Source organism: Trichosurus vulpecula, chromosome 4 (assembly GCF_011100635.1).
Source record: "Trichosurus vulpecula isolate mTriVul1 chromosome 4, mTriVul1.pri, whole genome shotgun sequence".
In the NCBI taxonomy this organism is placed as follows: domain Eukaryota; kingdom Metazoa; phylum Chordata; class Mammalia; order Diprotodontia; family Phalangeridae; genus Trichosurus; species Trichosurus vulpecula.
In genome coordinates, this window is record NC_050576.1 from 138,969,992 (window position 1) to 138,986,155 (window position 16,164).

General features: G+C 37.6%; 1 protein-coding gene across 1 annotated transcript in view; it reads left to right on the forward strand.

Annotated features, from left to right (window-relative positions):
* Positions 1–16,164, forward strand: part of PLD5 (phospholipase D family member 5) — a 438,256-nt gene that overhangs the window by 400,138 nt on the left and 21,954 nt on the right. Inside the window, exons 6-7 of the mRNA XM_036757335.1 lie at positions 11,844–12,041; positions 15,793–15,929. Coding sequence (XP_036613230.1) covers positions 11,844–12,041; positions 15,793–15,929 — 335 coding nt within the window. The remainder of the gene's footprint in view (positions 1–11,843; positions 12,042–15,792; positions 15,930–16,164) is intronic.

The window sequence follows — 16,164 nt, forward strand, 5'->3', positions numbered from 1 at the left end:
TATCTGTTGAGCTTTACAAATAACTGAGGAATGAAGGAAAGGAAAAGGAGAAAGGGAAAGATACACCCAACTGAATGCAGAATTCCAGAGAACAGCAAGGGGAGCTGAGGTTTTCTTAACTACATAATGCAAAGAAAGAGAAGAAAACAATGGAATGAGAAAGACAGGCGCTCTCTCCAAGAAAATTTGAGATATCAAGGGAACATTTCTTGCAAAAATGATCATGATAGAAAACAAAAAATGGTTGGAATTTAACACAGAAGTAAAAGAGGTTAAGAAGAGATGGCAAGAATATACAGAAGAACTAAACAAGAAATATCTTACCATCACTTATAACCACGATGGTGTGGTTACTGATCTAGAGCCATACATCCTGGATAATGAAGTCAAGTGACCTCAGGAAACATCACTAACAATAAGGCTAGTGGAGGTGATGGAACTTCAGCTGAGCTATTTAAAATCCTAAAAGAGATGCTGTTAAAGTGTTATACTGAAAATACCAGCAGCTTTGGAAAACTCAGCAGTGGCCAATGGGTTGGAAAAGATCAGTTTATGTCCCAATCCAAAAGAAGGGCAATGGCAAAGAATATTAAAATTACCAAACAACTGCACTCATTTTGCACACCAGCAAGGACATGCCTAAGATTCTTCAAGCTAGGCTTAAGCAATATGTGAACCAAGAATTAACAGAAGTGCTGACTGGTTTTCAAATAGCAGAGGAGCTAGAGACCAAATTGCCAACATTCACTGGATTATGGGAAGCAAGAGAGTTCCAGGAAAACATCTACTTCTGCTACATTGACTACACTAAGGCCTTTGACTGTGTGGATCACCAACAAAAAGTGGCAAGTCCTCAAAGAGCTCAGAATACCAAATCACCTGACCTGTCTCCTGAGAAACCTGTATGTGGGCCAAAAAGCAACAGTTAGAACCAAATATGGAACAACTGATTGGTTTAAGATTGGGAAATGAATACACCAAGATTGTGTGTTGTCACCTTATTTGTTTAACTTATGTGAAGCATAAGTTGGATAAATCATAAGTTGGATAAATCAAAACCCAGAATTAGGTTTGCCAGGAGAAATATCAACAACCTCAGATAAGCAGATGATAGCACTCTGGTGGCAGAAACTAAAGAATTAAGAAGCCTCTTGATGAGAGTGAAAGAGGAGAATGAAGCTTAACATTAAAAAAAAAACTAAGATCATGGCAACTGGTCTCATCACTTTCTAGTACATAGAGGGAAAAGAAGGAAGTAGTGTCAGGTTTTATATTCTTGGATTTAAAAGTCACTTCAGATGGTGACCTGCAGCCATGAAATTAAAAGATGCTTGCTCCTTGGAAGGAAAGCTATGGCAAATCTGGACAGCACGCTAAAAAACAGACATATCACCTTGTCAACAATGGTCTGTATAGTCAAAGCTATGGTTTTTGTAGTAGTAAAGCATGACTGAAGAGTTGGAAAATAAAGAAAACTGAGTGCCACAGAAATAAAACTTTAAAATGTTGGTGCTGGAGAAGACTTTTGAGAGTTTCTTGGACAGCAAGGAGATCAAATTGATCAATACTTAAATCAATTCAGACTATTCATCGGAAGGACAAATACTGAAGTTTAAATACTTTGGCCACATAGTGGAAAGAAAGGACTCATTGGAAAAGACCCTGATATTAGGAAAGATTGAAGGCATAGGGAAAGGGGGATGGCAGAGGATGAGATGGCTAGATAGTGTCATGGAAGCAATGAACATGAGGTTGGACATAGCTCAGGAGATAGTAGAGGATAGAAGAGCCTGGTGCCCCATGGTTCATGAGGTCATGAAGAGTCAGATGTGACCAAACAGAACAATGACTCATGCACCATTTCCTACATGTAGTCTTACCTGATTCCCACCCAACCCCCAGTTTTAAGTGTCTCCTCTCAAGAAATTACTTTGTATGTTATATGCAAAATATGATATGTACATATAAATGTATGAACTTCTCTATTAACATTTCTTCCTTGATAGACCATAATCACCTTGAAGACAGTGTGTCATTTTTGTTTTTATTAGAGAGTACCTGGCACATAGTCGGTGCTTAAATGCTTATTGGTTGATGGACTGATTATATAATCTCTTGAAATTCCATTATCTGATGCTGAGGTAGTAAAAAAATGTATCTTCCCAAGAGTTGGCATACTCACATTCAGACAACCCAGTGCTGAAAAGATATGAGGAGATGAATAAAGCCTCATCATCCTTTTTATCTACCTCCCAGGCACTTCTCTTCTAATATCCTTGTCCTAGTTTCCTTGAAGGCTATCAACTACCATTGATCTAGTTAAGAGCTCATTTCTAGTAGCCATGTTTTTTAAAAAAACTGAAAGCCTTTATTTTAAGGAGGAAAAAAGAGTATTAGTAATGATGGAAGAGGCTAATACAAGGGGATCTTTGTATCTCCTTGATCTTCTACCTACCTTACAAGGTTGTTGTAAGAATGAAATAAATTCTAAAGTAAAAATCAGTTTATAATGGCAAAAAATGTAATTTTCATTATTAAGGAGGGAGAGAATAAGCATTTACTGTGTTCTACTTAGCTTTACAAATATTATATTTTGACTATCACAATAACCATATATATATTATATATATGTTTATATATATTTATATATTATATATATGTTTATATATAAATATATTTATATATGAATATATTTATATATGTATGTATGTGTGTGTATATATATATATGTACACACACACAGAGGGGGAATGGGGGGCATATGTATATATAGAGACAGATAGACTTACAACCCAGGACCCTCATATGCCTAAGAAATCCCCCAAATGCCTTTAATCTCTTTGTAGTCCTTGAGGCAACATATAACCTAGATTGTACAATGTTGTTGTTCATTCATTTCAGTTGTATCTGACTCTTCGTTACTACATTTGGGGTTTTATTGGCAAAGATACTGGTGTAGTTTGCCATTTTCTTCTCCAGCTTATTTTACAGATGAGGAAACTGAAGCAAACAGGATTAAGTGACTTGCCCAGGGTCACATAGCTAGTGAGTGTCTGAGGCCAGATTTCAACTCAGGAAGATAAATCTTTCTGACTTCAGGCCTGGAATCTTATCCATTGTGCCACCTGGGCACAGGGAACTAGTTATTTCTTTCACAGATCTGCAAGCTAGCCCAATACTGACCCAAACTAGAATGTGTATGTTTACACTTGGTCCATTTTTTAACATTTGGTAATATTTCCAAAGCTGAATAGGAGAAGAGAGGAGACAATTTGTGTATAGAATGCTTCGTCTTTAAAAATGATCATCCATTGCTTTTGTTTCTTCAGCTGCTAAGTAATGACACAAATAGGAAATATTTTATATAAACACTATTTGTGTAGATAATCCTCCTGAGAATCCCACACTTTGCATTATAATGAGTAAAGCAATGAGGGAAGAGGAAGGAGAAGAATATTCTTTCAGAAAAATTTCCTGCATTTCCTGACCTTTCTAGGTGGTTTCAGGATTTCTCTGCTACCTCTGATAACTAAATTAGCTTTATAAAGAGTACCAAAGAAACTTTCCAATTCCTAAAAAAAAAATTGTTCCCTCTGTTGTTTTATCTTTGCTATTATCTTTTTTGGATAGGAAAGAGAAGGAAGGAGAAGTATTATCTCTTCCCCAGTCTTGTGTGACAAGTAGGGCAGCCGCTCCATTTAACAAACCCTAACACTGAAACACAGACAGGCCAAGTGGCTAATGAAACACCAGACAGTGAGTCAGAAGAGAACTGAGATAACAACCTAGATAAGGCTTGAGATGGGGAGAAAAAAACCAAACTGGGATAAATCTGTCTCATCTTATTTACCCTCAACTATCAAGGAGAGGGAAAGGAAAGTGGGAAGGGAGTCAACGTGAAAGAAAAGATAGTTTGGGGGGGGGGGAAGATGAGTTTGGGATGGGGGATGTGGAGCTGATAGAGGAGGGGGATTCCAGAATGATTTTTGACCTGCTCACAAGTAGAACAAACTTTAAAGTTCTGAAAAGAACTTGAAAGCTGTTCAACTTTGCTCCATTTCAGGCTCTAAATGTCTTCGATTCTTCTCATCCAAACCCTCTCAATATCTTGGGTTCTTTGTATGACTAAGTTACATTGTTTTTGGAATTTGTTATTGTCCAATCATTTAAGTCATGTCCAATTCTTCATGACTCCATTTTGGGTTTTCTTTGCAAAGATACTGTAGTAGCTTGCCATTTCCTTCTCCAGCTCATTTTTTGTTCTTGTTGTTCAGTCCTATCCAGCTCTTCATATCCCCATTTGGGATTTTCTTGGAAAAGATACTGGAGTGATTTGCCATTTCCTTCTCCAGTTCATTTTATTGATGAGGAAACTGAGGCAAATGAGGTTAAGTGACTTGACCAGGGTCACAACTAGTAAGTGCCTGAGGTCAGATTTGAACTCTGAAAGATGAGTCTTCCTGACTTAGGCCAGGCACTCTAGGTACTCTATACACTGAACTACCTACCTGCCCCCTTTCTTGGAATATATCCAGGAATATAGGGGCTGAATCTTCCTAGCCGGGAGGGAATACTGCCAAGTGACCGAATATTCCTTGAAATTTTAAGATGCCTGTGAAAAATGTAGTGTTGCTGAAAACATTGTCATCAATCCTCACATCAGAGTACTGGTACATAGCAAATGTGATTCTTATTTGGCAAATGCAGAGTATGAACTAAAGAGAAGTTAAATAGTGCAAATGACACACTGTAGGAAGGAAGGGGAGGAAAGCAAAGTGCAAAGTGTTTCTGAAAGGAAAAGAGCATAGATCTGTGGTGCTTTGGAGCAACTAAGAATCAATCCTTTTGTTTTCCATCCCAAGAAACTAAAATTTTACCTTGCAGGCTGAAAGGAAATCAAGTTAGAGATCATAGTAATTATATTTCTTGCAATATTACAGCATAGAAATTAGCTGGAAATTAAGTTGCTTGCATTTACAGGTCCTTTTTCCCTGTGCCAAAGAGATTAGAGAAATACTTGTTCACGTTGCTATATAATCATGAAAAAATGAACTGGATACTGATTTGGTGATGATAAAGTGAACTGCAATTATACTAACTCAGATTATTTATTCTGAGACATAAAGGACTGAAACCAAGTTTACCATTTCCATTCTAGTCCACCAACCTATTGCTCAATATATTTAATCAATCTTAACAACTAACCTTAGGCTTTCTCTTGTTACAGAGAAATCTTTGTGGAATCTGTAGCAATGGTTGATTCTTCTCGGGTTAGTGATTTAAAATCATCCATTTTTATTCACACATTCTTTCCTGTTCCATTAACAACCTTCTCCCAAAAGAATATTTGAGAAGAAAAGAAAAATATTTTCCTCACATAACTTTTTTCCCCCATCAACTGCTTGTCCTGTTTTAAAACAAAAATCATTATGGCCAAAGCGTTATCACACTGGGGAGTCAGGGCAGTGAAACTGTTGGGGTAAGAAGACAGCATTTGCTGGTGATATGCTCTAAGGAGCAACTTGCCTCCTAATCTGAAATTGTGTAGCATATGTAGCAGTGGTGAGGTGTTATCAGAGCTTTACAGCTACTTTACTATTTCCCTCCCCCTACTGATTCATTGCTAAAATGGGTTTCCTGAAATTAGCACTCACTCCTCCACTCAAGGAAGTAATATCCAAGAGCTCTAATTCTCTTTATCCTTTTGTTAGCCCTGAGCCCCGAGCCAGAGACAATATTTCTGGCAAAATAGTCCAGTGTTAGATATATCCTTCTTTCTCTTCTATGGGTGTGTTTCCTCTTCAGTTGCCTCTTCCCAACTTCGTTCCCACTAAGTATACCTTAACTAGCAAAAGCCAATGGTAAACACTATTTAAAAAGAAAGTAAATACTCGAAATAAAGAAAACTATACCAACTTTTGCCATGCCCAGAGGAAAAAGTCTTAAAGGTCCAGACACCTCATGCTTTATTGACCCAAACAGCATTGCTCCCAGAGTTCTGTCTTTTTTCTTTCTAATTGTTAACTCTGCTTATCCTCTACTTTCCTCCTAGCTCTGCTTGCCTTCTTATAGCTTCCCTTTCTCCAAAATCATTTTGTTTTATTTGTCCTATGAGGAGCTGTAGTTCTTTTTTTTTTTCTTCAAGACTCACAGGATTGACTTTTAAAGTTCATCTGGAGGCGTGGCCTGTCACTCTTCATCTGAGGACATTGCCTTCCTTTCTGATTCAATCAAAGAATTCATTCAGACCTCAGAAAGAGAATATCAGGCATGGCCACATTTTTTATTGTTAGTTTGCTGATCTGTTTATCCAGTCCTTTTTCTGTTGTTAGATTTATGAAAATCTAAATCCCTTACATGGATACAAGGTAGCTCCTCTCTGACCTAGTATTCCTAAACTAGATCCCTTATCTGTTGTTGTAAAATAGGTTGGATTGACAGAAGGTAGATAAAGTGCTTGTGGGAAAACCTCTCTGTGACATTCCATACATGTCTGTATTTTTAAAGGAAGTCTTGGTCACTAAGTCGTGACAAGCTACCTTCTGTGTCTTAAGCACAGAAAACATCAAATGTCCATGGCTCTGTCATGAGTTCAACGTACAGCTACTCCCTTGACAACACAGAGGTGATCAATGTCTACTAACATTTGTCTAGGTAGAAATTCTTTATACTTGCTAAGGCACAGAAAGGGTTAAAGAAGTGGTCTTGCTATTGAATGTATTGAAAGAAGTGACCAACTAGTAATTTTACTTGATCTTCGTCTGTCTCCTCTTTTTCTTCCCTTTCTTTTTATTTCTATTTCACTCTTACTTTCCAAACAACTCAGTGTTTTTTTTTTTACTAGAGCTGACCAGTGTGGTAATATTTAATTCAAACTCATCAGTCACTTGAGGTTTTCTTGGCAGAGATACTGGAGTAGTTTGCCATTTCCTTTTTCAGCTCATTTTACAGATGAGGGAACTGAGGCAAAGGGGTTTAAGTGACTTGCCCAAAGTCACACAGCTAGTATCTGAGACCAGATTTGAACTCAGATCCTCCAGACTCCCAGGTTGGTGCTTTATCCACTGCACCACCTAGCTACCTATTTCAAATCCCAGCTCTTCTGCTTACTATCTTTGTGACAATAAGCAAGTCATATCTACCTTATAAGGGAGTAATCCACTTGACTCTCAGGTCTAATCCCTATGATTCTATGGAATCAGTGAAGTTGGTCAGAATGCTTAAATCTGGAATATTGAGACACAGCCATAGGGAGACTGAGGGAAAGAATCACTTAGCTATGCTATAAGTCAAAGACTTTGGTGAGTAGAGCCTGAATAACAGGGTGATTATATAAGTAACCTTTGTTTTTATTTGAAAGGCAGCTTTAAAAATACGCCCACCAGTAAGTCAGAAATGAACTTCTTTCCTGTATTTTCAGTATTTGGAAGTATAAGTTCTCTGGATCCAAAGTATTTTCTGATTTTTCCCATTATCACCATCTAAAGAAGTTTATTTATAAATATGAAATTCAATTCTTAGTAAAACCCTAAATAATTAGTTTCTTCTGCTTCTGTTCCCATGAACTGCTCTTGCAGCAACATAGGCAAAGAATTTCTCTACAATCTCTTTCATCTCTCCCCTCTTCTTTATTCCCACTTCATTAATTAACCTGTACTATAGAAATTGGGTCCTAATAGATTTTCCCGCCTCCATTCCCTCCCTATCCCCAAATCTCATACTGCTACCCAAACTAATTTTTGTTATTCACAGACATGTCTACATCATTACTCTGTGCAAAAATCTTCAATGATTTCTTATTCCCTACCTAGTGAAGTTTTGAAAACTTTTCCTCCTATTCAAGGGCCTACACAATTTTGCACCACCCTATTTTTCCAGCTTTTCTCACACTAAATACCTTACACCAATCAAACTGAATATTTCTTTGTCCTCCAAACAGGGTATCTTGCTGAACAAGAAAACAGAACACTCACCAGGAGCTAAATGTGTGTTTTCCGGTCCTGCTCTTACTTATAAGTAGAAATACGAAGATAGCAAAACTATAATGATAGTTCTTCGGTGTTCCCAGCCTTCCTTCCCTCCCTCTCCCACAATGCAAATAAATGATTTTACTTTTTCCTCATTAATGAGAACATTCAGGTTCAGTTGTGAACATTTCATTTCCCAGGATTCATTATGACAGGTTCCTTTCTGAGTATGAATAACTGTGAATATAGAAAATGTCACTTAATTGGGGGGCAAGGAAGTAAACGTATTGATAAGTTAGCTAGGCAACCCCGTAACTCTTCAAGTAGATAGAAGACATTAGCATCCCAAGGAGATGGGGATTGTGTTGAATTTTTTTTTAAAAAAAAGTTGCTGAGATAATAATTGACATTTAGATAAGATGAAATTAAGGTAATGAGATGAAATTAAAGAAGTGAAATTCTCCAGGCACATTCAAGAAAAATAGAAATTAACATTTTGGATGAAATATTAGGATGGGGCAAAGACCTCTTACCGATAAAAGGTGGAAAGGAACATTTTGTAGTGTGACATTTAAAACTCCACTGTACTCTGCCCTAGAAACATCCTTTAGGAGACCAACCCTAATTGTGGCAGCTGAAGGCTACCCTCTGCTCTGAGATCTTAGAGTCCCATTTGTCTCTCTTCACCTCATAAAAAGGTCAAGCAGCTGTCCATGCCACACTTGAAAATTTACCTCCTTCTTTTATAGTCAGAGTAAATAACATGTCATCAAAAAATTCTTATGTAAAATAATTATAATTACTAATAACACATATAGTTCCTAATATGAGCCAGGTACTGTGTGACCATGGGTAGAACTAGCTATGAAAATAGATTTCAAATGACCACAAGATTACCGACTTTTTCAACAAACACAGTTTTACATGCACGTTAGCATCAGGCATAATCAGGAGAAACCACAAATAAAAAAAGCTTTCAACTTTACCCAGTAGAACGGATGAGGGAACTATTGCAATGACAGATTCTGCCGTGTGTGCATTTCTACCACAGGCAATCAACAGCTATCTATGCACTAATGGTCTTCCTGGTAGAATAGAGAATAAAAAGCCTGAAAGAATGTTTTCATGCTTTCCAGTGACTCCGTGACTCCGGGGGTGGGGAAGTGTTCCCTGAAGCAAAAAAAAAAAAAAAAAACCAAAAAAAAGAAAAGAATGCAAGAAGATATAAAGGAATCCAAATCAGAGGTCCAGGGGGTATGAGGGTTAGTGAGTTGGAAACTGAAAGCTTCCCTTTTGCCTACAAATATATCCAAACATGTCTCTCCCATCCTCAAAACCTTTAGCTGACCTGTCCATCCCTATCCTCTATCTCTTCTCCCTTTTGTTGTTACGTAATCACTACCTCCACTTCCTTTCACCTCACTCTCCTCTTATATTTCTGTAGTCTGGCTTCTGGCCTCATCATTCAACCACAACTGCTCTCTCCAAAATTACTCTTTATTGCAATATATAATGGCCTTTTTTCATGCTCCATCCTACTTGACCTTGTTGAAGCCTTTCACATCGTTGATCATCTATCCTCTTCTCCTTGGTACTTCTCTCTAGGTTTCCATGACACTCTATCCTGGTTATCTTCCAACCTGTCTGATCTTTACTTCTCAGTATCTTTGCTAGATCTTCATCCAGGTCATGGCTCCTAAAGGGAACCCTACCCTAGACTCTGCCCTGGAACCTCTTCTCTTCTCCTTCCATACTAAGTTTTCACTTAGTGATCTCATCGGCTTCCATGGATTTAATTATCATCTTTATGCTAATGTTTTTATAGTTACCTATCCCACCTTAATCTCTCTCTTAACCTTCATTCTTGTGCCTCCAACTACCTACCTGTCAGACATCTTCAACTCAATATGTCCAAAACTGAACCCATTATCTTTTCTCCAAACTCTTCCCCCATGGGAGCAGTACCACCTTCCCAGGCTCACGATCTTGGTGTCATTCTCAATACTTCACTGCCTCGCCTGCCATAAACAGTCTGATGCCAAGTCCTTCCAGTTCTACCTTTTGCACCTTTGACATTGCCACCATTGTGGTAGAAGCATTCATCACCTCATACCTGGACCATTGCTACAGCCTACTGGTTGGTCTCTCTGCCTCAAATTTCTCCAGTCTCCTCTGCAGTTCATCCTTCACTCAGATGACAAATTAAATCTTCTAAATGTGTGCCACTCCCTGCCTCATTCAATAAATCCCTAGTGGCTCCCTTTTAGTTACAGAATAATATAAAAAAGCCTTCTTGGTATTCAAAGCCCTTCACAACTAGTCCTTTTCTACCTTTCCAGTCTTCTTTACTCACTCCCATGTATTCTTTGACCAAATGACACTAGCCTCCTTGGTATTAATTCCTCAGAGAAGACACTCCATCTCTAGACTTACATTTTTATTGACTGTCTCCCATGCCTGAAATACAATGCCTTCTGGTTTCCCTGGCTTCCTTCAAGTGTCAGCTAAAATTTCATTTTCTACAAGAATCTTTTCCTGATCCTCCTTAGTGTCTTCCCCCTGTCAATTTTTCTCCAATTTATCCTGTCTATAATTTGTACCTAATTGTTTGCATGTCATCTCCTCCATTAGACTGTGACTTCCTTGACAGTAGAAACTATCTTTTTAACCTTTTCTTTGTATCCTCAGCACTTAGCTCACTGTCCGGCATATAGCAGGCTCTTAATAAATGCTTAATGACTTTCTAAGGAAATGTAGAAGGAAGATTTCTGAGAAGTTGAAGCTATATAATGAGTTAAGTATGATTTTAGAAATGATGCCTGAATTGCCTACGTTCACTTCCTCACTTCTTGGCATCTCTTCCTGGCCCCCTTCAGCAGCCATTCTCCATCCAAGTTGGCCAAGGACAACTAAGACAAAGAGAATTAGTTCAATGACACAAAGTTCACATATGCTAGTTGTACACTGGTGGAAGTCCAAAACTTTCTGCTACAGTTTCGTCTTTTAACCAAGTAACTGGGTATGACAGACGATCTTCACTCCTTCCATGAGTATCACTATCTCTTCCCAGCCATGCGTTTTCCTCAGTAGAGTGCCCTATAAGGTAGGGACTGGGTCACTTTTATCCTAGCAGCTAGCACAGTTTTATTTTATCCCCAGTGCCTGTCATGGTTCCCGGCACATAATAGCTACTTACGAAATATTTGTTAACTGATTGATCACAGGGTCTTCTACTTTCGTCCTCACTGGATGTACTGAACTTGTAATTAGTATTACTATTTTCCCTCTATCAGGCAGCACCCATTGATAGTGGTCAAAACATAAGTCAACATAAGTTGTCCTCACCTTAAATATAGCTCCATTCAAATAATTATTGAATTTGTCATAGCCCATATAAAGCCAAGAATTCCAGTTGGGTACAACACAGAATCTGGTAGTAAGTCCTTTGTTGGCAAATACAAGAGGTTTTAATGACTATAACCTTTTAGGCACAAGACTATTGCCAAACCTTCAAGTCATGTAATAACAGAGGGCTTACCTGCATCTTTAAACAGTGGGTCTAGTCTTTAAAAACTGATACATCAGGAAAAAGAACAAATTATCTGCTTCAAGTTGCAAATGATAAGGCTAAACAGAGAGTTTACTTTAGCTTACTTTTCTTGTCTATGTAGCCATCTGAATATCCAAGAGGCTTTTTTGTAATTTATTATTTGTGTTAATGTATCATTGTACATTTTCATATCATTTATATATTAATCTTGTCTATTTTTTATATTCCTGAATGACAATAGGTATAAGAAAACAATGAAGTTCAAACTTATTTCTTATTCGAATGTGAAAGTGATACCATTAATGACTTCCATTTTAATTTCACAGATGAAAGAACTTGGTGTTATCTTTTACAACTGCAGCTGTCTGGTCCTAGATTTACAAAGAATATTTGCCTTGTATAGCTCATTAAGATATAAGAGCAGAGTGCCTCAAACTTGGTCAAAGAGGTTGTATGGAGTGTATGACAATCAAAAAAAGCTACAACTTCAGCTGAATGAAACAAAGTCTCAAGCATTTGTGTCGGTAAGTTGACATTCTTATCAAAACACCTGCACTAAGTTCCTAATTTATTTATTGTGTTATTAATGTGAATGTACAAAGAGTTAACTTAGATCTAGACCTACCCCTCAAGCCTTTTTGCTTTTTGATCATTTACTGGTCATATGGTTTAACTGTTATTTAATATCATTGTAAATGGGCAATTTAAATACATGCTACAGAATATGCTTCTACTTGGATGTTGTTGCCTCTCTTTAGGCATTAAATCTAAGCTGGTCTTCAAATTAATAATTGACTACTAGTTGCTCTGGCCATACCTTACAAGAGTTTACACTACATTTTTGTTGTTGTCCAGTCATTTTTCAGTCTTCATGACCCCATTTGGGGTTTTCTTGGCAAAGATCCTGGAGTGGTTTGCCATTTCCTTCTCCAGCTTATTTTACAGATGAGGAAACTGAGGGCATGCAGAGTTAAGCGACTTGCCCAGGATCACACAGCTAGTAAGTGTCTGAGGCCACATTTGAACTCGCATGGATAAGTCTTCCTGACTTTCTGTGGTACCTAGCTGCCCCTAACACTACTACGCTAGCTCAGCCTTTTTTGGCCATTGAGATCATGTGCTATCTCCTAGAACATTATGTGGTCAAAATAAGTGATAAAGATACTTTTCCCCATAAAAAGTAATTTTTAATTGTTCTGATACACATATTCTATGACATTAACCTTTTTCTCTGTTACAACATCTTTAAGTGCCTCAACCAACTGTCCAAAACTATAAGCTGCCTACCTGCATTGATAAAGAGCTTCCACCTTGGAGGTTCCATGTGTCGATAAAATTATATGTTTGGACAAGAAGAGCAGAGTTGAGAGACAATGTCATAAGTTTACATTCTAAGTTCTCCAGCAAAAGAAAAAAACATTGTCATTGCAAAATAAAAGTCTAGGGGAAGGAGAATCCTCACTACATTTAACGAAACCTCCTGGATTTCTGAGGCTGCTTCTGCAGAATCCATACCTTCAGGACGGGACAAATTTCAAGATTGTTTTTTATCCAACTCCCCCATGAGAAAGTCTTATCCCCTATAGAGAGCTTCCCTTTTTTTTCCTTTTCAGTTTCTCACTGTCACGTTTTTCATCACAATACATATATTAAGTTTGGCTCAATGACATCAATAGTGGTGCTGTTGAATGCCCAGCAAGTTAAAAGCTACAAAGGAGACTATTGCAATAAATTTAACATTTGACAACGACAAAAAAAAACAAACAAAAAAAACAATACATATATTAAAATCAATTCGTTGCTGACATCTGAGCTAATATTCTTGGAGATTTACAGATGTTATGAATGAACAGCATACTGACAAATACCTCTGTACCTTATACATCAATAATTCCGGGCTGTTATTAGTAATAAGTATTTTCTGTTGTGTCCACAGTGCATTAGATGTACTGTATGATTCAACAAAAAGAATCTTTCATTCAGTATACTTTTGGAATGTTTCAAAATGGTTCCCTGTGCTCTGGTTTTAGTGAGATATTGTCCCTATCAAGAGTTTACAGAATGCAAATACTCAAAAACTCCACATTTGGAAGCCCCAGAAAAATAAGAGAATTTGATGTTTTCTGCTAAAAATTTCTATGAAGCTGTGGGTTGGGCTAATTTTATTTTTGTTCTTATTTTCCAGTTTTTCATTTTCCTGAATAGACCACTGACTATATATAATCATATCCTTTCTCTTAATTTGGAGGAAAGGATTTTATTTTATTTTTGTTACATTTTTTGCTGAAACTAGGCTACAGCAATAGTGATTGAACTTCTTTCCCACTGTGTTTGCATGTGTTTTACAGCCCTTGAGAGTCTGTATTTTGTCTTCCAAGACAAGGACTAGGCTCAAGGTCTATTTTGATTGAGCTAGGTAGGAGGCGAATTTCATTTCTTCTTATTTATTACCTAAATCAATCACCCATCAAAGTCATTTAGACCAAAATATATTTTGTGAGATAAGACACTGAGTAAAACTTAGTGAGTTTGAAGAGAAATCCATTAAAGTGCTGTTTGGTTTACTTTTTCTGAAAACAACATGGTTGCAATTTGAAAAGGCTACTCTGGGAAAGAGCTCTTTAAAAATCAGAAACAAGTTTGGAAGTGAGCTGGAAGCCTGCTGGTGCAAGTGCTAAGGGAACTTTTTAATGTCCAGCATAGTAGATACAGGCCATTCATCTGTACTGGGAAGCAGGGTGCCTGGATTGATTTAGAAGTGAGCTTCCAGGGAAACAGTTGATTGGGAAAAGTCAATCGCAGGGTTTTTACCTAGACCGGTATCTGTCATTTTCATTCTTTTCTTTCCTCTTTCTGCTTTGCTATTAAGGGATAATACAAAGGAATTTAAAAGAACATTTAGAAAACTAAGAAAAATTGCTAATAAGATAATTTGAGCGCCTATTCTTTAAGTTGCATTCCTCATGTTTGAGCAGTGGTACTCACCACACTCTTTCTGGAGCCACTTTAGCAATCATCATTAACCAAAAGAGCCACATTTCTGTTGCAAGTTTCATAAATATCAGTGCAGTGAAATCTTCTATTAATGAAATTAAAGCCTTTGAAAAGCCATAGATTGCATATAAAAGAGCATCCCCTCCTCCAATATGGTTCGACCCTAAATATTACTGTGCTAGATATATTCATATTACTTTCTCCTCCCTTGGTATCTTTGATGCCATAACCTCCTAGCTGTCCTCCAACCTCTCTAACTACTCTTTCTCTATCTCTTTCTTGGTTTCTCTTCCTGTTCCAGTGACACAATTTTTCACATTTGAAATTTTGGTGTTATCTTTGACTCTTCACTCACCTCTTGTAAATATATCTCCTCAATATTTCTTTTACCTATCCACCCATCCAAGAAGTAAAGGCACAGAGGTCAAGGGGGACTACACACTAACCTGTAGCCTAGCAGTAACATGGGAAGCAGCTATGATTAATAAATGAAACTGATAAAGCTTCTGTACTCTTGCCAGTGCAGTGTCTTGTGGCTAATTCTATAATTGCCCTCTAACCCCAAAATGCCAACCAAAGAGGGCATTAAAAGCCTATTCCAAAAAAAATGACCTCTGGATAGGAAAATTCCTTAAATACTGTTGGACTAAGGGGAGAAAAAAGAAGCTTGCTGGAAAAAAAGAAGGATGAGGTAATGGAAGAGACCCCACAGTCCAATGTATTGGGGTGGGGGGGAAGTTTCTAATCAGCTTTTGCTAGGTGTGTTGAGTTCAAGGGATGTGGTCCCAGTGGTCAGGCTCAGGGAGAATGAGCTCTCCAAAATAATGTAAGGAAAAAAAATGCACCTTTTGGATATCAGCACCATAGAAAAAGCCCTGACTCACCCACCCTAGTTAAGGGTTCTGGATATAGACTAGCAGAGACATGTCTTTTAACATCTAGACTCCAAACAGATATATTTTTTGATCTTTCCAAGAGATAGTCTACATAAAAATGGAAAAAATGTATCTAAGTCTATTTTGTGTCCCCATTAGTGCAAAATCACTTCTCATAACCCTAGTTAGTCTGGTAGTAGGCCCTGTTCTCCAAGGGATCAAATACCCTACAGTAACTTAGTCTCCAGAGTCGACTAATGAAAATCTCATCTAGGATTAGCCAAACTAAATGAACCAGTCATTACCAAAACTTGGTAAGAGTCAGCTTCTGGAAAAGTAGAAAGGGGAAAAAGTCCTAAGTTACGTATTTTTCTACTTCAATAATTTGATCTTTATATCTTCACAGAATTCTCCTAAAGTCTTTTGCCCTAAAAATAGGAGCTTTGACATTGATGCCATCTACAGTGTCATTGATGATGCTAAGGAGTTTGTGTTCATTGCTGTAATGGATTACCTCCCTGTCTCTAACACAAGCACTAAAAGGTGAGTGCTTAGATTCTGCATTAGGAGCACATTAGATGAGGGTCATGCAATTACTTGAGAAGAAATGACTGAGAACTAACTTTAAGCACAGGACTACTACAGTGACTACACTGAATTTTGTAAAATGAGAATCTGGAATATTTGCAGTGATTTGTCCACAAGGACCTGTCTCCTAAGTGGAACCATTCTAGGAGCCCAGGGTCTTTCTCTGCAGAAGGTATCGACATGTTTCCCT